At 31.5% G+C, this 23,802-nt stretch overlaps 1 protein-coding gene across 2 annotated transcripts; it reads left to right on the forward strand.

Moving 5' to 3' along the window:
• Positions 1-7,394: 7,394 nt before the first annotated feature.
• On the forward strand, positions 7,395-17,874 carry LOC143069572 (uncharacterized). Of its 2 annotated transcripts, none has more exons than XM_076244275.1 (2): positions 7,395-7,497; positions 16,174-17,874. In XM_076244275.1, the coding sequence occupies exon 2, from the start codon at positions 16,222-16,224 to the stop codon at positions 17,347-17,349; it is 1,128 nt and encodes a 375-aa protein (XP_076100390.1). In that variant the 5' UTR covers positions 7,395-7,497; positions 16,174-16,221; the 3' UTR covers positions 17,350-17,874. The 2 variants fall into 2 exon arrangements, with proteins under 2 accessions (XP_076100390.1, XP_076100389.1); XM_076244274.1 differs by lacking the exon at positions 7,395-7,497 and adding an exon at positions 15,649-16,019.
• The last annotated feature ends 5,928 nt before the right edge of the window (positions 17,875-23,802 follow it).

A 23,802-nucleotide genomic window follows, 5' to 3' on the forward strand; every position in this document is an offset into this window, starting at 1 on the left:
GGTATGATTGCAGATGCGACAACTAACCAACAGAGCAATTATAGGTCACCGTACGTTCTTCAACAATGAGAAAAATCCATACCGTATAATCTGCACTTAGTTTTTTTTTAGTGTAGTTTTTATTACGAATGTAGAACAATGGACAAAAATGCTATATTAATAACTAATTACGAAACACTGCAAACAAATACAACTATGATTTTTTTACTTGTAATTAATGTATTGTAACTGAGTCTGATGAACAGTTGTTTTACTGAAACAAAGGTCAGACTATTCTAGTAAGAGATATAAGTTGAAATGGTACGTATTTTGGAATTTTCAGTGATAAGACATGATTATAAAGCGTAATTAGAGGTCCAATATGAAAATTTGATAACTTTTCAGTTTTTATAGATATAAATAGATCCAATGTTAACTATGAATTAATTGATGCGCCCACATCTCTATAAGGAAGTGACTCCCATCCCATTCAATTTACACACAACTGTAAAATTGAATGTTATGGTCTAAATATACGTGGGTTTCTAAATAGAAATGATATTTTGGATAAACATGCATAATCCAAAAGAGCGTATTTGAGCATATTGAAGTGAATATACAACATTCTGTACATGCCTTTCCTAAGTCAGGAGGTTGCCGTTTGTTTCTGTATATCATATTGTTTTTCTTTTATTGTTTTGTACATTAATAAGTTTTCTTGTTTTAGTTGTCTTAGTTGTTTTACATTTAACATTTCGAGGCATTTTATAGCTGACAATGCGGTATGTGCTTTACTCATTGTTGAAGGCCGTACTTTTACCTTAAACGCCATTTGTATTCTGATGGAGCGTTGTTTCGTTGGTAATCATACCACGTCTTCTTATCTTGATATGGCCTTGGATTAAGTTTAGTTGTAGTTCATTATGTCGATACAATTTTAAAACGATTGTCGAAACCCCTTGAGGAACCCCAGAAAAGCCAATGCGTCACTCTGGTCAGCAGTTGCCCCGGTAATGCTTCCGCACAAAGATCAAATAATTACAATTCCATCTCATGAACACAAACTGTTATTGATTTTTTTTTATAGAATGCGTTACATAAACAACATTCTTTTGGCTTTCTTCATTAAGTTTCTAAGAAACCAGGCTCTTAAGCCTCGGGATTAACGAAGTGAAAGAAAATAAGCTCGATACAATATGTATAGAAATATATGTAAAACAGATTGGAAATGTAAATAAGTATACATGCACTCGATCTAGAAACATCTACTTGAAATCACAATTTTAAATAGCTATTTTAAACAAATATCCAGTTGTATTAAAACAAAGATTGCTACGCGCGTTGGTAAATTCGGCATTAAACAGTTTAGTTTCTGCTTATAGGCCTTAATGTTGCTCTTTAACATTTTTTTTTTATTTTTGGCTTCTAAATTTTTGTCTCGGGGGTACCTGAGCGAGGGTCTAGTCACAGTACAGCACTGAATTAAAGTGGACAGTGACTGTGCTGCCACACTACAACATTGAAGAGCTCCAGATAAGACTTCACAAATTGGGGTTTTTACCCCTCCATTTTTTTTTAATTGAGTGAAATAGTTTTTCAATTGCATTATTAATTCCAAGTCACCCCTCAAGCAAATATCAAATTGGGGTTTTCACCACCAAGCTCCTTTGTATAGGTTTTTTTTTCATTAACACAATATTGAATATGTGTGTTCACTCATCAACTAAAATGAAATATATATTATATATAATATACTCTTGAACTAAAAATAAACAAAGTTTTTGTCTAATTTTATTTACATAAATCTGGATTTACTTGTCCCTTATTAGAACTTTTGGATTCCGATGCTGACTTCATATAAGTGGTTTGGCCTTTCATGTTCCAACTGATTTAGTTTTGTCGAGTTCTAACCCTGTTATCGTTAAAGCATGCAAACAAAACACGCCTGGACGCGCCATTGCACGACCCCGTGCGTTACGCAGCTTATCCGGAGCTCTGGCGTATTGCATAATAGTTGAACACTACACACGTAGTCACAGTAACGCCATGAGCAATAAATTAGACTCTGACTATGTAGTTACAATTTAACATTAAACAATAATTCGGGCATTGACTATATACATGGAGTCAAAGATCATCTTGAAATTACAATTGACACTGACAATATATTGTCGCAGTAAAAGAATAAATAATAAATGAGACACTAGCAATATAGTCGTAATCTAACACTAAATGACGGGGCACTAACTATATTTGGCCTAATTAAACAGCGAACTATATTGTTTTAATATACTGACTATTTAGTCGCAAAAAAATTGCATAGTTATGACAGTAGTTACAATATGGGATACACACTGACTTTACTGACCCAGGGTCACTATAAAGCATACAACATTAATGAATAAAACTAAAGATAGAACAACGCGGATCAAGCAAAATAAGAATCCGGTCTCATTTTCGATAATTCCCCAATTTTGGATAAGAGAACATGATTTTGGTTTCAATAAATAAACAATTTCCATGCTTTATATGACACAGAAATTCCATGACTGTTCCAATTGAATGTTCAATGGAAACATTGTTTCTGGCACAGCCTTGCAACTGAAACTCTTACTTCAAACAATTGAGAAATTCTCCAATAAAAATAATGTTATAAAAAACAAACACTATAACAAATTAGCTCGTACTTAAAATGAACTGTATTATTCAAGTTACTTCCAGGTGAAATACTATTTAAATAAACTATTCTGTCACTTCAAATTGTTTTATGTAAAATAAAAATATAATAACACAAAAAGGTCACTTCAAATTGTTCCCGGTTAAGTACATTTTATAGACACAGAAATGTAATCTCAATGGTTTCTACTCAAGTTCAATAGTTTATACAAAACAACGTAACACGGGAAACGACGAATACGCAAACTAGATTTAATCGGGTCCTTGAGAAAAGGATAATAACCGAAATATCATTTCCGTACATATCGAAAAACGGCAACTTCCCACTTCCGGTTTTTACATTTTTACAACATTTAAAATTAGAAAATTTTTATTACATGGAAATGGAACATATGGGATACTTCACCTGTATATAAATATATTTTTTTATTTATTGTAAGTTTGATAAATGTATACACTTCGGAGTAAGTATTGATAATTCAGTTTTATTATAAAAAGTACGTTCTATCTGAAACTACTATTTATAGAAGTCTTAGGTTCTATATGTTTGTGTTGGTTTTTATCCAGTCAGATTTGTTTATTTTCTATCCTTATCCTGCATGTAATGTTTGAAAGATACTGATTTTTGACGGTCAAATTGAGAATGATTAAAATTGATAATAAAACGTTCTTACATCTCTGTGTTTTGATCATAAATAAAAAAAAAAAATAAAAATTTTATGAAATGGTAGAAAAAGTGGTTCAGAATAAAACATTTTTTTTGCCTTTTTGTGTTTTCTATTTCAAATAAATTTTCAATAAGCCGTGTTTTAATCCATTCATAAAATTCTAGAACACTTGAAATTTAATACAACCATCAAACAAAAAACCTTTCTAAAACTATAGTTTTATTGACAATTTTTACGACTAGCTTGAATGTAATGTGATTTATGAAAACAATATTTGTAGTTTAAATTCCCGGGGAAATGTCATATAGCACTTTATTTTCCATCAGCTATACTCCTATCTCTATAGTCCATTTACAATCCTTATATGGACATTTAAAATACATTTAAAACTAATGGCTTTGGAAACATGTCTATTACCGTTTTATATTTCTGACTGTTAATAAAACAAAATCTGTACTGAAAGGAATGCAATTGAGACAATTAGGGATGACATCAAAAGTTCAATGTAGGATAAAAAAACTTAATTCACATAGTTTTTTCGCTGACCCCCCTACCCCCCTTCTTAACTTAATTTTGGAAAAGTTGATTTACCTATATGGATATATGTAAAATCGATTTTAGATTAACAAAACTTGCAAAAATGTTGACCCCCACCCCCAAACTATTCGATTAAAGTTTTTCATCCTACATCGATCTTTTGATGTCGTCCCTTAATTATTCAGAGCGAAAACTATATAAACTCTATATTTTTCCCTTTTTTCATCCTATGTTTACATTTTTGCTTTTTTATTTGTTATATTTTCAAATATCTGATTCAAAATTATTTGTATAAACTCGACAAAGAAAATGAATGATAAACGTATCAACCTTTTTTTTTAATTCTTTTGTTAAGGACAGTTTTAACTTAAGTCGGGTAATATACCATGTATCTGCCTTAATAAGTAACATGAAGGGTGTTGTGTTCTAACCAAGTCTGGAATAAGCATCGTTAATTTACCTGTTTTAATAAAGTAAGGAATAAGTGTTGTCAATTTACCGGTTTTAACCAAGTCGGGAATAAGTATTGTCAATTTACCTGTTTAAACAAAGTCGGGAATAAGTATTTTCAATGTGCTTGTTTTAACCAAGTCTGAAATAAGTATTTTCAATTTACTTATTTTAACCAAATCAGGAATAGTATTGTTAATTTCCAGTTTTAACCAAGTCAGTAATACTTATTTGTCAATTTACCTGTTTTGACTAAGTCAGGAATAAATATTTGTCAATTTACCTGTTTTACCAAGTCAGTAAGAAGTATTGTCAATTTATCTGTACTAACCAAATCAGGAAAAAGCCTTTTTCATTTACCTGTATTAACATAGGAATAAGTATTGTCAGTTTACCTATGTTAACCAAGTCAGGAATAATAATTGTCAATTTACCTATTTTAACTTAGTCAGGAATAAGTATGGTCAATTTAACTATCTTAACCAAGTCAGAATAAGTATTGTCAATTTACCTATTTTAACCAAGTCATGAATAAGTATTTGACAAGTAACCTGGTTGCACCAATGCAGGATTTAGTGTTGTCAATTTACCTATTTTAACTAAGTGGGGAATAAGTATTTTCAATGTACTTGTTTTGACCAAGTCTGGAATAAGTGTTGTCAATTTACCTATTTTAATCACGTAAGGAATAAGTATTGTCAATTTACATGTTTTAACCAAGCCAGGAATAAATATTTGTCAATTTACCTGTTTTAACCAATGCAGGATTAAGTATTGTCAATTTACCTATTTTAACCAAGTCATGAATAAGTATTGTCAATTTACCTGGTTTAACCAAGTCAGGAATAAGTGTTGTCAATTTACCTTTTTTTACCAAGTTTGGAATAAGTATTTTCAATTTACTTATTTTAACCAAATCAGGAATAAGTATTGTTAATTTCCTATTTTAACCAAGTCAGTAATACTAATTTGTCAATTTACCTGTTTTGACTAAGTCAGGAATAAATATTTGTCAATTTACCTGTTTACCAGAGTCAGTAAGAAATATTGTCAATTTACCTTTTTTAACCAAGTTAAGAATAAGTATTGTCAATTAACCTGTTTTGACCAAGTCAGGAATAAGTATTGTCACTTTATCTGAACTAACCAAGTCAGGAAAAATTATTTTTCATTTACCTGTACTAACATAGTCAGGAATAAGTATTTTCAATTTACCTATGTTAACAAAGTCAGGAATAAGTATGATCTATTTACCTATTTTAATCAAGTCAGGAATAATAATTCTCAATTTATCTATTTTAACTTAGTCAAGAATAAGTATGGTCAAGTAACCTATTTTAACCAAGTCATGAATAAGTATTCGACAATTAACCTGGTTTAACCAATGCAGGATTAAGTATTGTCAATTTACCTATTTTAACCAAGTGGGGAATAAGTATTTTCAATTCACTTGTTTTAACCAAGTCATGAATAAGTATTGTCAATTTACCTGATTTAACCAAGTCAATAATAAGTATTTTCAATTAACTTTTTTTTACCAAGTGTGGAATAAGTATTTTCAATTTACTTATTTTAACCGAATCAGGAATAAGTATTGTTAATTTCCTGTTTTAACCAAGTCAGTAATACTAATTTGCCAATTTACCTGTTTTGACTAAGTCAAGAATAAATATTTGTCAATTTACCTGTTTTAACCAAGTCAAGAATAAGTATTGTCAATTAACCTGTTTTGACCAAGTCAGGAATAAGTATTGTCAATTTACCTGTTTTGACCAAGTCAGGAATAAGTATTGTCAAATTATCTGAACTAACCAAGTCAGAAAAAAAACATTTTTCATTTACCTGTACTAACATGGTCAGGAATAAGTATTGTCAATTCACCTATGTTATGGTGTCATACCACCAATTAAAAGTCCCTATCTGTTCAACCAAATTTTGCAATTTTCACAGCTTTCTTAATATTTTACCTTAAGTTTAACTTCATATAAACTAGGTATATCCTGAATTGTACAGGTGTCACCTTTCTGCATGCCAATTTTCAACATACATTCAAAATCATATAAGAAAGAAGAGAGCTCCCGAAAGGAGGTACCACTAAAAATAACCCCTGGTTTTCTGGAAATCTTAAATTAGTATACCATGAAGCGCATTAATCCTCAATTTTAAATGCAAACTCTTAGACAGGTAAAATTTGGTTCAAAATGGTCTTAATATATTTCTCTTTCAACAAAAGTTTCATTTCTGCAAATTTGTTGGTTAGTTTAGGTGAACAATGACATCAAATGCACTATTTTTTGTCCGAGTAGGCCTAATTTCACATACGTTTTAAATTTGAGGGAGTAATTGGTGGTATGACACCTTAACCAAGTCAGGAATAAGTATGATCTATTTACCTATTTTAATCAAGTCAGGAATAATAATTGTCAATTAACCTATTTTAACTTAGTAAGGAATAAGTATGGTCAATTAACCTATTTTAACCAAGTCAGGAATAAGTATTGTCAATTTACATATTTTAACCAAGTCATGAATAAGTATTTGACAATTAACCTGGTTTAATCAATGCAGGATTAAGTATTGTCAATTTACCTATTTTAATAAAGTTGGGAATAAGTATTTACAATTTACTTGTTTTAACATATAAGTCTGGAATAAGTGATGCAATTTACCTATTTTTAAGTATGGATTAAGTATGGTCCATTTACCTAGTTTTTAGAAATAAATCAGGATATGTCTGATATATTTTCCTAATTGTGTAACTTGGATATCCATTTCGTTTGGACATGCGCACGCCGTAGAAACTTAACTGGAACACGTGGACGTACCGCGGCGGTATTAAAATATTAATGAATAAGAGTTTCTGTAACAAGTCGTAATATCATGTTTGTTATCCAACACATGGGATCATGTTTACTTTGTCGCAAGGTGATCGATTCTTTGATGTTACAGGTGTTGGCTGTCAGGTAGCAGCTTGTTACACAGAAAAAAAAACGTAATTCAATAATATATTGACCCAATAGTTACTTTTTAATAGCACAGTTTTCTCAATGGTCGTTATACGCAATTCTTATTTTTTTCAGTGTTAATTTGAACCATCTTCTGAGGACTGTTTTGACATTTTAAATTTCTATGGTCTGCTAGAAGTTTTACCTGATATTACAGCTGATAAAACAACTTTTAAGTTTTTGTAAGTAGCTGTTAACTTTCATTTCACTTATTATATAGGTAAACGTATATATGGGCATGCTTGTTTTGTTTTACGTACATTCGTTATGCATTATGTCATAAAATTGGAAGATATTGTTAAAATTAAATGGAAATTTCCTCAATTTCACGATTCCTTATAAGTTCGGCCATTTAAGATTATTTAAATTGACTGATACTAGTACACAAGCAGAAAGAATTCTTTTGAAAAGAAAGGTCACGTGCTAACATTTTTGGTTCATAAATTTTGCCTTGTTCTGAATATCCATAGAGCCTCTTCCGGAAGATCCTTTGAGGTGAACTCGTTTATATCTACAATAACTTCTACTACTTCTATCTTTTCCCAATATTAAAAATGGAATGAATAGGGTCCTAAAGAAGGCGGCCAAGTTTTAATTTTTGGATTTACCACTTCGCGTTAAGCAAACATTAATCATCTTAATTTTTAAATTTGTGTTTTTATTGATGACATTTTTATTTTGAAACAAAGAAGTATTTCAGTAGTTAGTAACAACCCAATATGATATTTTTATTGGGTCGTTAAGAACCCATTTGTTTGGCACCAAATTGATAGAGTGTTATTTTCATTATTATCTCTTGTTTCACACATTTTTGTACCTGTTATACTTTTCCATGTCATATTGATATACAAAATATAGATTTAATAATAGCTTCGAAAAAATATCATTAAACGTGTGTGAGATGGCAAAATTGTTGCGGAGAAATATTAATAAAAAAAATAGGTTAAGCTTGCCATAACAGATAATTAGGGTTGCTTCAAGAACAATAGCGATATAGTTGTTATATAATTGGTAACTGTTGCCAACAAGATATCTTTTATAGCTATTGTAAATGATGTTTCTATTTTCGTATCTGTAATTATATAATGTAGTAGCGTGTTAAAGTAGCTTTTTCCTTCAATCTCCAGTATTATGGTACAACATGCCTTTTGTTTTTGTGACTCCTATCTTGAACAGATGTTATATCTTTTTTTATAATAAGACCAGATATGTATTTTTGAAATCCTCACCCCCTCTCAGGTTATCCAATGACTTTCAAGGAACAACGTTTGAACGACATTTTCAAGGTATAAGGATTCTAACAAAAACAGTAAAAATATAAGATAGGACACAACAATCCCGTTGAGTAAAAACCAGAATTGGTATCTCCAATGTACTCATGCATATATACAGAACAACACGTAAATGCCAATAGAAAAAGAACTGAAAACAACACAGACATGAGCGATTTCTCGATCAAGTGTCCTACAAATATTTGACTATCAAAAATACTATTATACCCAAACATAGATGACATCATGAATCAAGAAAATGTATGCTTTAAAATGGGTGATTTTTCGAAATTAAATTTACGGCTCTTGAAATAACCTTTAAGTTCAGTTCATAAACCTAATATTTACCGTTCAAAACATTGTGAAGATGAAAAGAGAGACACAAACAGTCTTTTATCCTTAGTGTTTCCTTTAACATGATTTAATAGGGTTATAACAATGATTTCAGGGCCATTTGTCTATTCATATTGTATTCACAAAACCATATTTTAACAACGTGTGCGAGAACATCAGTTAATTCAATCTTTTATAAAGTGATCCTCAGAATTTTAAGTATCTGTTAAACGATTTGTCCGTCTTAAGTGTTCCCTAAGAAAGTGTGTCTATCCTATAATATATTTTTTCAATCTGTCTTATTACAAACCTACGAGAATGTATTGATGTCATTATAATTCTTCCTTTCTTGTTTCCGCTGACGTAATTACACAATTTATTTGTTGTTTGTCAAGACGAAAATAATATACTAATTTCATTGGTAGGTCTTATGCATACAAACATTCTCTCTTTCATGTTGAGAAGCATTTTCTATTTGTAATGACTAATATTTATTTCATTGCTGTATAAACTATTTCACAAGTTGTTTTTCATTATCTAATCAGAAACATAACGATAAAAAAGCCTGCTTTTTACATTTTCTTCTCGTGTGTTGTTAAAATACCAGTAACAAGCCAAAGAAGATGAATTCTCCCACGCAAGGTTCAGATGGAGTTCAAGAAAATCGGTCAACCAATCAAACATACATAATATGTATGTATACATATATTTTTTAAAAACGAAATCTACCTGTAAATTATACGTTTAACTCTGAAATTTATTAGACCTTTTTCAAGGTTGTGTCACTAGCGTTTCATACCAATGATTTTGTAATTAAGCGATGTATATTTCTCTGTAGAACCCGTCAATCAATAAAACATAATCAGATCATCCCATAGATGCGTCTGTACTTGCTGATGTAGCCTTGACTTCTTACACAATACCCAGCACAATATAGCTTTAACTCATCAATGGAGGCAATAGACAAACAAGTTCATTCCCGAAGGTTACAACACGCGGAAATGTTACTGCTCATTTGCATTTTTGAAACGGTAAAGGGTAACTAAAGAAGAGCCTATGAAATGTTCAAGTACAGTTAAATATATATATATAATATATATCTTGATGGGTTTTTTTCAATAACCGACTTCATTCCCCCTCCCCCTACCAATATAAAAAAAATCTATGACAGTTTATGAAACTGACAAAATATACCTACACTAATGCAGGTGATATTGACCAGTGCTAAAAATAAATCTGGATAATAAAAAGCATGATTTTTTCTGCAGGAGTCTAGTTTCAAACTGAAACTGGGTTTTGTATTACATGTAGCTAACCAATCCGCATTGTCCGTTTTATCGATATCCTTCTAACAAATGTATTAATGAACATATGAAATGAACCCTTTTCACAATGTTTAGCTGACATGGCTCCAAGGGCCATATGAGCTTATGTCCATCGTCAGTCGTAATATTTTTCAAATAGCTTCTGCTCTAAAGCCACAGGTACAAATAGGAAACAAGCTTATGTCGTAACTTTGAAACAGACGATATAATATTTTTCACAATTCTGAATTCTTTTTAACGATATTGGCCATATCCTTGCACTCTATGACCCCCTTTTCATCATTCAGAACTTGTATCTCGTGTATTTTGGTGCATTGCATGTTGTTAGGAACAATATGTTTTCAAAAAATATATTAAAGGGAATATTTTTTTTCAGAACACAATAATTGAAAAGTTAGTTATATGATGGCACCGGTTGTAAAATAGTTTATATCATTTATATCCCATGCTTGTTATACAGTGTTATATTTACATCCCATGGTTGTTGTACAGTGTTAACTTATATTCCATGGTACGGTGTTATATATTTACATTTCGTGGTTTGTTATACAGTGTTAATTTATATTCCATGGTTGTTATACGGTGTTACATTTATATTTCATGGTTGTTATACATTGTTAATTTGTATTCCATGGTTGGTGTACAGTGTAAATTCATACTCCGTGGTTGTTATACGGTGTTATATTTACATTTCGTGGTTTGTTATACAGTGTTAATTTATATTCCATGGTTGTTATACGGTGTTACATTTATATTTCATGGTTGTTATACAGTGTTAATTTGTTTTCTATGGTTGTTGTACAGTGTTAATTCATATTCCGTGGTTGTTATATGGTGTTATATTTACATTTCGTGGTTTGTTATACTGTGATATATTTATTTCCCATGGTTGTTATACGGTGTTATATAAATTAGATTCCATGGTTGTTATACGGTGTTATATTTACATCACGTGCTTGTTAAAAGTGAAATATTTATTTCCCGGGGTTGTTATACGGTGTTATATTTATTTCCCGTGGTTGTTATACAGTGATATATTTTTTTCCCTTGGTTGTTGTACGAAGTTATATTTATTTCTTGTAGTTGTTATACGGTGATATATTTATATCCCGTGGTTGTTATACGGTGTTATATTTATTTCCCGTGGTTGTATATACGGTGATATATTTATATCCCGTTGTTGTCAGACGGTGTTATAATTATTTCCCGTGGTTGTTAAACGGTGTGATAATTATTTCCCGTGGTTGTTATACGGTGTTATATATTTATTTCCCGTGGTTGTTATACGTTATATTTTTCCCCGTTGTTGTTATACGATCTTATATTTATTTCCTGTGCTTGTTATACAGTGATATAATTATTTCATGTGGTTGTTATACGATGTTATAATTATTTCCCGTGGTGGTTATACGGTGATATATTTATATCCCGTGATAGTTATACAGTGTTATATTAATTTCCCGTGGTTGTTATACGGTAATTAATATACGGTGTTATATTTATATCCCGTTGTTGTCAGACGGTGTGTTATGATTATTTCCCGTGGTTGTTATACGGTGTTATAATTATTTCCCGTGGTTGTTATACGGTGTTATATATTTATTTCCCGTGGTTGTTATACGTGTTATATTTTTCCCCGTTGTTGTTATACGATCTTATATTTATTTCCCGTGCTTGTTATACAGTGATATAACTATTTTATGTGGTTTTTATACGATGTTATAATTATTTCCCGTGGTGGTTATACGGTGTTATATTTATTTCCCGTAGTTGTTATACGGTGTTATATATCCCGTTGTTGTTATACGCTGTTATATTTATTTTCTGTGGTTTTTATACGGTGTTATTATCACGATTTTGTTATATGATGTTATTCTTAAATTTGGCGGTTGTTTTAGGGTGTTTTATTTATATATGATGGGTGTATATGTGTTAATTATAATAACCGCGGTTGCTCCATGTTATGAAACGTATCTTTTTAATATGTTTTTCTAAGGGGTTACATCACAGCTTATGTGGCAGGTCATATGTGGTGTTAATTCTATTGACCGTTGTTGACATATGATGTTTTATAAATCCCCAAGGTGTTACTTCCCAATCCCGTGTTATATGATGTTTATTTCATATCACGTGTATCTTGATGTTTAATTTCATATCGTGCTTTTATATGATGTAAATGCTATATCATCTGCAAGGTTTATAATACATGTACTATCTGGTATTAAATATTCAGTAGCTGCAAATTAAAATTTTGTCCATGACAATTTATGATTTTACTGTATACCAACTTATATATTCCAGTCAGATTTCATTTTGTGTTTCTGTATATTCAGGTGCATATAAATATATATATGTAGGTATTCTTTGTTGTATACATTTTGTTGACGCTGATTTCAAATTAAATCATAAAATTACCTCCATTCTTAAGTTTATTTTGCTCATTTTTTTTTCTCTCTCTTTGTGGGTTAACTATCACTGAAGAACACTTAGAATTTAGTTGAAAATTTTGTTTCTCAGATTCAAATGTTAAATAAATTTTTCATCTAATCTATTTACAAATAATTTATTTAGATAAAAACTTTATTTAAAATCCTCTGTCACAGTAATCCATATTAGCTTATATATTTTTGACCCAATTTTTCTTAGAATTATATCAAAGGATAGTCCCGGAATAATAGTCATAATTTTCCAGGAAAACATATGATAAACAAAAATTACTCTGGATGAAGTTAAAAGTAATTACGTAAATGAGAAATTGTCTCACCAAAAATATTTTTTTTTAAGTATAAAGTTCGTTTTGAAATGGTTCGCGTTAGACTTTGATAAAACCAAAAGACAACACAAGCAAATTAAAACAATATTACATCTGCCACTGGTGGAGCAAAAACTAGTAATCCCGCAAACAACCGAGTCAAACTCAGTCTTTCAAATGGGTTCGTCACGTTTCTCAGTCGTTTTTTGTTGAAGTTTAGGGTTTTAAGTCATGGTGGTTCCCTTGTTCTTTTGTTTTGAGCCATGATGTTTCCCTTGTTCTTTTGTTTTAAGTTATAGTGCTACAGCTGTTCTTGTGTTTTTGAGGCATAATGCTACAGCTGTTCTTGTCTTTTGATTCATGATGTCACTAATGATCTTTTGTTTTGAGTCATAGTGTTGCCGTTGTTCTTGTTTTTTGAGACAAAGTGGTGCTGTAGTTCTTGTGTTCTGAGTCTTGCTGTTACCGTTGTTTTGAGTCATAATGCTGTCGTTGTTCTTATGTTTTGAGTCCTTGTGTTGTAGAATTTCAGTTGTTTTGAGTCACGATAATGCCGTTAGTCTTGTGTTTTGAGTCATGGTGTTGTCGTTGTTCTTTTGTGTTTTGAGTAATGGTGTTGTCGTTGTTTTTTGGATTTGTGTTAAAGTGTTGCCGTTGTTTTTGTGCTCTGGGTAATGATGTTGTCGTTGTACTTGTGTTTAGAGTCATGGTGTTTCCGTTGTTCTTGTCTTTTGAGTCAGCATTCCCGTTGTTCTTGTGTTTTTAGTCAAAGGGTTGTCGTTGTTCTTGTGTTTTGAGTCATGTTGTTGCCGTTGTTATTTTGTTTTTTTGTCAAGGTGTTGTCGTTGTTCTTTGTGTTTTGTCACATTGTTACCGTTGTTATTGTGTTTTTAGTCATGAAGTTGATGTTGTTCTTGTGTTTTAAGTCATGCAGTATTGGTTGTTCTATGTTTTTAGTTATGATGTTGTCGTTGTTCTTTTGTGTTGAGATTCATGGTGTTGCCGTTGTTCTTGTGTTTTAATCATTGTTTTGCCGTTGATCTTGTGTTTTGTGTCATGATGTAGTGCTTGTTCATGTGTATTGAGTCATAGTGTAACTGTTGTTCTTGTGTTTTGAGTCATGGTGTTACCGTTGTTCTTATGTTTTGACTCATATTGGTACCGTTGTGAAAGGGATTAATATAAGTTGCAAAACTTGTTTCCCAATCCACTATAAATAAATATGTTTAAACTAAACCGTTGTTCATGTATTTTGAGTCATGGTGTTGCCGTTGTTCTTTAACTTGCGGTTTTTGGTTGCAACTTTGGCATCTTCTTCCTCTTTTTAAAAAGTAATTGCTCCTAGTTTATATTAATCAGATATGATGGTTTATTTTGTATACTTTATTATAAATATACAATTAAACTTCGGAATAAAATGTTACCAAAGTGACTAATCAAAGACACCTACAGGGTACATACTATTGGAAATTTATATTATTTATATTAATCAAAAGAAACTCAGCAGGAAGAAAAATTACACTAAATTTGATTTCACAACGTATAAATCTCAGAAATTACCTTTAGATATAATTTATTACTCTCCGGAAATGATAAAAACCAAAACCTTATGTTTATTTACATTAAATGTGCTGGTAAATTACAAGTAATTAGCGACTGTGTTTCTTTTCAAAGTGTGATCTTATGTATTGTGCATGAAAAGGGTTTATGTTAATTGAGAAAAAAGATAGATTCTATAAAAATCTTTATATTCCAACATACATGATAATATGTAAGTGAACAACAGTTTTAGTCATGTAAGTAGACTACTAGTGATACTAAAACAGTTTAATTGGTCTTACTGTTTAAACGAGAAAAAGGGGAAAGGTTGATGAAGAAAAGGGGGAGGTTAACGCTCGCATGGTATTTGAAGGTGAACGAGAAGCTTTCGTCGAAAAAATAAGATTTTGAAAAACTTTACATCTAAGAGTGGTTTTACCATGTTTTATATGCGTCTTCCTTGTAGCATTAAATTAAAACGAATATCTTGAATTACAAAAATGGAGATCACTTTTCCGCGTTGCCTGAGTAAATTTCATTTATTTCTTTTTGTTTACAATGATTTACAATATATGACTGTACTTAAAAAACTAGGAGTCGATAACAAACAAGGTTCGCCATAAAAATATAGTCAAAATGTTGCATTTAAATGCATACAGGTGTTTTAATAATAAGTAAATATACATAGAAATACTATGATAAAATGTTCAGTACCGTTTACGTTATTTAATTGGATAATCTAATTACAACATACGACGTATAACAAGTACATTTGTGTGTATAACATCTGGTTCAAGAGATAATATATCACTGTGTATTACCTGTCAGACTAAAAATAGCCATGTGACCTGACCTTTTTCTTTCTAAGTGACCAAATAACTAACACATGGCCAAACTATAATTTACTGTGGAATTTCAAATTTCAAATGCAGTTCGTTTTGTGTATTGAGAAATACATTTAAATTTCTAATCTCAAATATTGATTTTTACAACAGAAATATAATAGAAGAATATAGATAATTGATTTATACACGTAATGATATTTGTATGAATTAGATATTACCACAAGAGTAAATGTTTGCGTAGGTTTGCGATTACAGCATTTCTCACTTGAAAACGAGGCTTGAGATTTTGACATGTAACTGTTTTTCACCTTACGCAACATGAGTTAGAAACTGACCAATAGGGGCGTATTTTATATGTGTTTAAGGCTTGAATGAAGGCATGGACATGCCCATAATCCAGTTGGAAAGCGCGATTGGTTAGTTAATATTGGATTACGTGAATTATCGAATAGTTTAGAATAAGTTACCAGCGTCAAGTGAGGTCAGGGTCTAAAGCCAATTGGAATATGTTAGGCAATTGATAAATATACGTAATCATTTTTCCAAGGACATGTACGACAATACACAATTCCATATTGATAAATTTTCGTAACAGTTGAATTATTATTTTCGAAGGATATTTTTACTAATGTGAAAAAGGTAAGAGAGTTTATATTATTAGATATTTATATATCAGTATGTATCGACCTGTTAAATCTTGTGTATTCGGTATAAATAATTCAGTTATGTCGTGTTGTGTATTTAAAATAAATGTCCACGTTATATAAAACTTCCCGTTCTTTTGTTCTTGCAGGTTTATTAATCCGGAAGGGTTTGGTAAATAGTTATTAATGTGAAGGCTATGGCGGAGGATGGTTCGCCTAATAATAACGGAGAAATGCACTACACAACCTCAAGAGCTAATCATAATGAACATTATCGATCAATAAATAATACTAATAATGAGAATGGTTATTCATCAGAGGAAAGAAGTAACTCGCCTTTGGATTTTTCGTTTAAGAGAAAAAATGGTGACAATGAAATTTCAGGTTCGGACTCTGTTCCATCGCCAGCATCAACTAATGATACTGGATTAAGTCAGGATCATGATGATAGAAAAATATCAGAAAGTGAGGAAAAAATTCTAATAAATGGACTGGTAAATAAAATCAAGTCTGAACCTGACAGTAACTGGTCATTGAATCACAATGTAGCAAGTATGTTGACAGCTTTTCAAGCTGGACTGATCCCTAACCCTATGCTTGGACCACTTCCGTCAGTTGCTGCACTCATGGCGCCTAAATATCCTCAAAACAAGTCTTCATCAACCCGTCCATTCAAATCTTACCCTAAAGACCCATTAGGCATGGGAGGATACATACCTGGACTTGTGCCGTCAGATTCTCATGGTTTTCAGAATCTCAACTTAAACAGCGAAGAATTCTTTCATTTGTATCGACATCATATGTTGCTAGCGGGCGAGAAAATGCACGAATCGTCTCAATCACCACTATCGCAATCAAAAGCATCATCTAACGTAACTACGACAAGTTCACCCAGCTCAAGTTCTACTCTAAGTCCAAACGGGGTTAAAAATGAACACAGTCAGAACGGGTTTAGAAATGGACCCAGTCCTAACGGGTTTAGAAATATACCTAGTCCTAACGGGTTTAGAAATATACCTAGTCCTAATGGCATCAGACCTGCTCAGCTCATGGGTATATCATCATCAACTGAACACAGAAATTATACATCATCCCGAAAACGTGCAAGAATTTTACCGGAAGAACAAAAAGATGGAGCGTATTGGGAACGGAGGCGAAAAAATAATGAAGCTGCTAAAAGATCGAGGGATATGAGAAGAGCTAAAGAAGATGAGATTGCCATCCGAGCGGCTCTGCTCGAACAGGAGAATTTAAAACTACGGGTAGAAGTGGCATCACTGAAAACGGAAACGGCCAAGTTACGTTGTATGTTGTATAACAGTTAATTTTGTTGTTTTGTGATTTCTCAGGAACTTTTTCAATGGTTAGATAATTTATGATGACTCATGCGGGTATATTTTTTATTTTCACATATTTTGTACTGTTATCTGAAAAGCAGCGATATTACAAAGGCAGCCTTATCGTGAACCATGACTCGTTACTTGAGAGTTAAATGGTAATTTGAACACATTTTCCATGCCAGTGAACTGGCATTTTCTGACAACATTGTTTAAACAAGTTTATATTCATGTCACCAGTCCAGTTATTCTATTTTTGGGTGGTCCATATTTACAGTAAATACCAAAAATCACTAATTAAAGTATTAAATTATTTTGAATTCCTCCATTTGTTAAGACATTTATGTAAGATAATAGAGAATTATTATTGTTCTCAATTTGGCATGTGCGAGGTTGACTTTTTTAATGCTAAATGTTTTAATTGGTAAATCATCCAAATGTTTAAAAATGCTGTGAAAATTGAATGTGTATTTAAGTAAATTTTGAATGCTACGAGATGCCATGTAATTTGTGTATGTACATATTATCTTTGCATGCTTTTCATATTTGTTTATTGATAACAAAACTCAGGGAGATTATTATATCATTTTTTTAATGTATAAATGTGTTTGTTAAATTTTCATAGTTTTGATCTATATATAACATTGTTGAGCCTATAATCCAGCGTTCTCAGGTAGAGGAAAGAAATTCTTGATCGAATTTGTCAGATAATCCATAATATGCAAATGAGTCGAGTGTCAATCGTAACATGCTACATATCCAATTTTGTAGAAAAACAATTTTATATTTCATTAAGAGCGATGTAATCGAATTTAGAAATGAAATCACAATCCTTTAGCTGGTTCTATTGATTATATGCATTTTTGTTTCATTACTATACTATTGCTCAAAAGGATTGGAAAATGATTTCATCATTTTATACTCTGACGCCATCTTTCAAGAATTTGTTCCTAAGTATTTTTTTATACATGCTCACTTCAATGTAAAATCCTTCTATTATTCATATCTTATATCTTGATGTTATTCACCAAAGTACCTCTATATTAAGAGTCTACCTCATGTGTTTGTTGGACGTATTATTGTTTTATTGATTTGAAATCAAATGCATGCTTTGTATATACATATTAACATTATAGAATAATTTTACAATCAACTTGGACAATCTTGTGCTGTTTAATTTACCTCTAAGAAACTAGTGCTCTACTTCATAACAGATTACTAAAAATTCAGTCAATTTTGGGATGTTTCCTTGCTTTTTTTTGTTTTCTTCGGATTTACATTCAAATATATGTATAATTTACTTTTAACTTTTGATTTTAATCAACTGTAAATTAACTGAAGATACAAATGATGTACCATGCATAAATGTACTATTGTGTACACATGATTTTAGTCTGAGCTGGGTTTTTTTGTACAATGTTTTAAATTTTTACTTGTTATCATTTTATCTTCTTTTTAACCCCTGAATTTACATACCAATATATTGTGATATCTTTTATTTACTGCAGCTGACTTGGATGAGGTTATACCTGTTCATTCATCATCCAGTCCCAGGCCCGTAGCCAGGAATTTCCAAAGGGGGGTTCGTTTGACTCACAAACTCGACTTTAACAGTCACAATTCGAACAGAACATCGACTTTAACAGTGCTTAATAGTTTTCAAGGGGGGGTTCGTCCGAACCCCCCGAACCCCCCCTGGCTACGGGTATGAGTCCACAATCTCAGTTATAAACAAAACTTTTGAAATAGTAATAGGCCAGTATTCGTTCAGAATATTTTTACTTATATTATAATTCCATGAATTCAGATATATTGTTAAAAAATCATTTTTTTCTTCCTATTTTTCCATTTGGAAATTTTGAACTGTTATATTCATGAGTTACATTCTAATTTGAAATTTAAAAATGGTTTTGACTAATATTCGAATATTTATAAGAATTAAAATTACTTTTTAACAATAGTACTATAAGTTTACCTCAATGGTGGTATCAGAAGAGAAATACAAACCATTATTTTTTTTCAAAACTGAGGAGGTTTGTTGATTCTTTTGTTATGGGAGGGAGGATGCAAAAAAAGTACCCCCACTTTTCTTGATACAAGAAATTATGATGTTTCTTTCAATGTAAATTTGAATCATATGTTACTACTCAGAAGAGAGAAAACTATAAACAAAAATGTTCTATCCCCTCTTTCTTTTACGAAGATAAGAAAATGGTTTAGTGTCTGATTTCAATGTATAAATGTATGAAGATAGTGCTATATATATATATTTTACAATGCGTGCGTGTTGGTCAACTTTCTATACTTTCTACCTCGATATCATTTTAATCATTTTAATATGTCTTCATTTATTGGTGCATTACCATATATCCAACTGTTGGACGAATATTTTGGTAAATTTTAATAAAAATGTTTTACAAAAATGAAAACCATGACTCATTGATTAGTATCTGGTTTATACAGTTTGTCCGGAGTTCATGACCTTGTGCAGTCAATATGGCCGCCTGAGGTCATTCAGTTGTGTGCTTTATGAGATTTTCCAGTGCTGTTTCAGTAAACATCGTATCAGATAAAGAATCGAGGCATTACTTACAAAGGTGATTAGCGGACTGCAACCATCAATAAAATTGATTAGTCACGTGATCAGGAGCGAACATGTGTCCACCATTGATTATTTAGAAAACCACTTTATCCCCGCCACGTTTAACAAGGCAGGTCAAAATGACCTAGCGTCAATATAATTTACACATTTTACACATTTTAGTATCGAAATAGCTAAATAATTGATAAAACAGGATTTTTTTAGATAATTAATTTTTCACGACGTTAATTACATGGTTTAGAGATGAATGTATTAGATATAAAATATAAAATGTATGTTCATTATTTAATTAATAAAGTTTAAGAAGGTGATTTTTGTATGGACAACTTTTCAAACTAACCATTTTGAATTTTGCGACATTTAGCCTAAGCTGGGGAATAATTTAGTAATTGAAGGACCGACCATTTTAAAAACTCTACTGTCCCTTCCCAAAACCACAGAATATCTAGTGGTTGTCCCCTTAGCAATAAAAAATAGAATCATTACATTTGGTATGTGTGTACCTAATATTGTATATAAGTACATATATCGAATGTCTCAATTATTCAGAATTGTTGAGCATGCACCATAAAAAGATTATCTAATACTGAAAAGAACAAAGACGAAGTACAAAAACGGTTATTTTTAAAATAATAATGGTTTTCAAAAGATCATTGAATCACAATTACTAATAAGGAACGGGTGTGTATACGTGTGAATGAACTTAGGGTCAGTTTAAACGTGCCAACTTGTTAAACTTTAATTAGCAAAAAAAATCACACAACTATATTTACACTTGGCCAAGTTGAGTAAAAGAACCATTAACGTTTTAGAAAATACAAATGATAACAAGAACTTGTTGAGACATTTCAAATATTGTTTTGCAGTAAGCAAATAAATCAATGGACAAAATAACATTAACAAGGATAGTATTAATAATGAAAATCTGATTTCAAGTACAAACACAAACAAAAATAGCTAAAGCGAGTAAAGTTATATATGAAGAAAAAATGAAATTTAACAAGCAATTTTACTCACAATAAATTTCGTATAAAAATAAATTAAGGTATACAGGATCCATCATTCTAGAGGGGTTGTTGGATAGGGTACAAGAAAGAGTTCCCTCAAAAGAAAACCATTTATTGAGAGAAAGAGCAGCAGTTGCTCTTTGGTAAAACAAATTTAAAAAAATGTGCGTAGTAGGAAGGAAAAACAAAAGCAAAGACCCTAAGGCCCTTTCCCTACATACACAAAAGAATAATGGTTCGTGTCTACTGGAATCAAATGTTAATTTTAGCTATTTCTTACAATGTACTACAAGAACAACGAACAACGAAAATCTAAATGTACATATGTTTTGGAGTTGAATGTGACCGTCTATTTTCACTGGAAAGATCACATTTTCGGTTTGGGACCAGCTTACAAATACGGGAGGGGTATTTCTTGCTGTGTTGAAGACCCATTGATGACCTTCGACTGTTTTCTGGTTTGGTCGGGTTGTTGTCTATTTGATGCATTCCCCATTTCCATTCTCAATCTTATTATGCATAACTACAACTTTAAATTAATTGAGAGAGAACGAGGACTATGTTCTTGCAATACTATAATTTAAGCGTGCCTATTCCAAGTCAGCAACTTTGTCAGCTTATTTTAATTGTGTTAAGCTATTTATAGATCGCAAGGAAAGAAAGGTCTAGATGGAAATAATAAAAAAAACTTGTTAAAAAATAGATTCGAGGTAACATGAAGATTTTTATTCGTACATTGCATGATTTGTATCCGACGTTACGGATTCCGGGTTCGAAGCCTAATTATTAATAATCTGTATTGCAAAATTAATGGTATATCGGACCGAGCGAAACTATAGTCTCATTTGTGGAAGATTTTAGAAAAAAACAACAGGATATTTTCCGACTAAAGAGGAGATTCTGCCTCTATGTTATGACTCTTCTATTACTATAATATAAAAGTCAAATACTGAACACACTTGGCAAGTCTATTAATGAGCACCATATGCTGGTTGAGAAACGGAATTCCAACGATACAAAGAAAACGAGTTTGAACGGAATTTGAGCAGAAAAAAATATCATTCTTTTACATCTTTTTATTATCACATTTAACAATATTAATATGTAACCGTAATCACAATACCATCTGTTCCGTGATCTTTGTGATGTTTTAAGTAAGGACAGGACTTCATACCCCATTAAAGCTTGAAGTTAACCGAGTTCTAAGTTATATCCACCCACCGAGGTAACAAGTGTTATGATTTGTATTGAATCATTTTATTGCACCACATAACTATAAAGTAGGATAAATCATCCGTGATCTAAATACGGAAAATACACACAATATCGATAAGGGCATTAAATCATGTTATCCATGGAGGTTTAAATCGGTCAGATCAATGAAATAGTTCGTCATTACGTTGATATGTACTGGTAACCATAAAAAAAATCCATGCCGTATCTGTAGTTGTTTTTAAATGAAAAAAAACGGTTATAATTTTTGTGTTCGACGATCTATTTTTGGATATCGCCTTAGTGAAGAAAGCCCAAATCTAGAAAATTGAAATCAAAAGATGTATAAAAATTTGCAAACCTGACTGGCTATATGACAATTTTAAAGCACAGAAATAATGTGGTGGGGTAAATCGTAAATAAGTTAGTGATAAATCTACCCTCCGTTGATCTGAAACAGTTGTGCAACATTACAATATTCACAATAAACGAAAAACAAATAGGATACACAGTAAAAACGACAACCTCTGAATTAAAGGCTCGTGGCTTGGGACAGGCACCTACCCAATGTGGCATATTAACTTCGTTTGTTGGTTTCTTGTTTGAACTAGTTAATATTTTTTATGTCGGGGTCTTTTATAGATTGCTACTCAATATAAGTTTCGCTCATTGTTGAAGGTCGTACGGCGACCTATAGTTGCTTACATCTATCAATTTTTAGTTGTTTTTCTAATTTTGTAATGTTACACAAGTGTTGCAGATCACGAAATGGTTGAATTCTCAAAAACAAGTTTTTGATTAACCCCATCACATTATTTATAATTCAGGCAGGAAACATGTGTTGTCAATGGTTGACATACTTGTTTTTGTTGTTTGATTTTTTATCAGCTTAGTTTTCTTTTGTAATGTTTGAACCTTGTTAAACTTTAATTAGAAATCGTTTATATACAGATTTCTTAGATATGTGCCATTTGTAGTCACAATTCGGTCCATCAATTGTGAACCGTCCAATACGACCTGTTACATATTTTGTTTGATCCGCAATGAGTTACACGATAGGTGCAACTCTGAGTGGAGCAGAAACGGCTTACCTTTTCAGAGTAAACGAGATTATTCTTACGGTTTGGTAAGTGGCTATTAGTCTTTTGTTTTTGTGAAGTGTTTTGTAGACTGTTGCCTGTTTGGTATATTGCTTTCCTTTGGTCGTGTTTTTGTTTGTTTTTTGTTCGATTTGTGGTTTTTAATGGTCTCACCTTTTTTGCGAAATTTTGATGTTAAATCAAGAATTTCGTCAGGTCAGAATTTGCTCATATCTCACAGTTTTTTTTTCTTTCCAAAGTACAAAGTATATTAACTGCAAAATTACAAAATTGTACATTGTTTCTTTTTTTTTTAAAGTTCCATAGCTCCTAGAAAGAATTTAAGATATCAAAGTCTAAATTCCATCCATGCGTGCTATTATTATGCGGGAACTTGGTCCCGTTTTTGTCACTCGTGTTGTGGTCTCTCTCTCATGGTTTTATCAATTCTTTTTGCGGGGAACTGCTCACATTGATGTTACATTATTTGGGAACTAGCTTGGACTCGGCATGACAACGGGACCTTTAAAAGACAATCCAG

This window comes from Mytilus galloprovincialis, chromosome 3 (genome assembly GCF_965363235.1).
Source record: "Mytilus galloprovincialis chromosome 3, xbMytGall1.hap1.1, whole genome shotgun sequence".
In the NCBI taxonomy this organism is placed as follows: domain Eukaryota; kingdom Metazoa; phylum Mollusca; class Bivalvia; order Mytilida; family Mytilidae; genus Mytilus; species Mytilus galloprovincialis.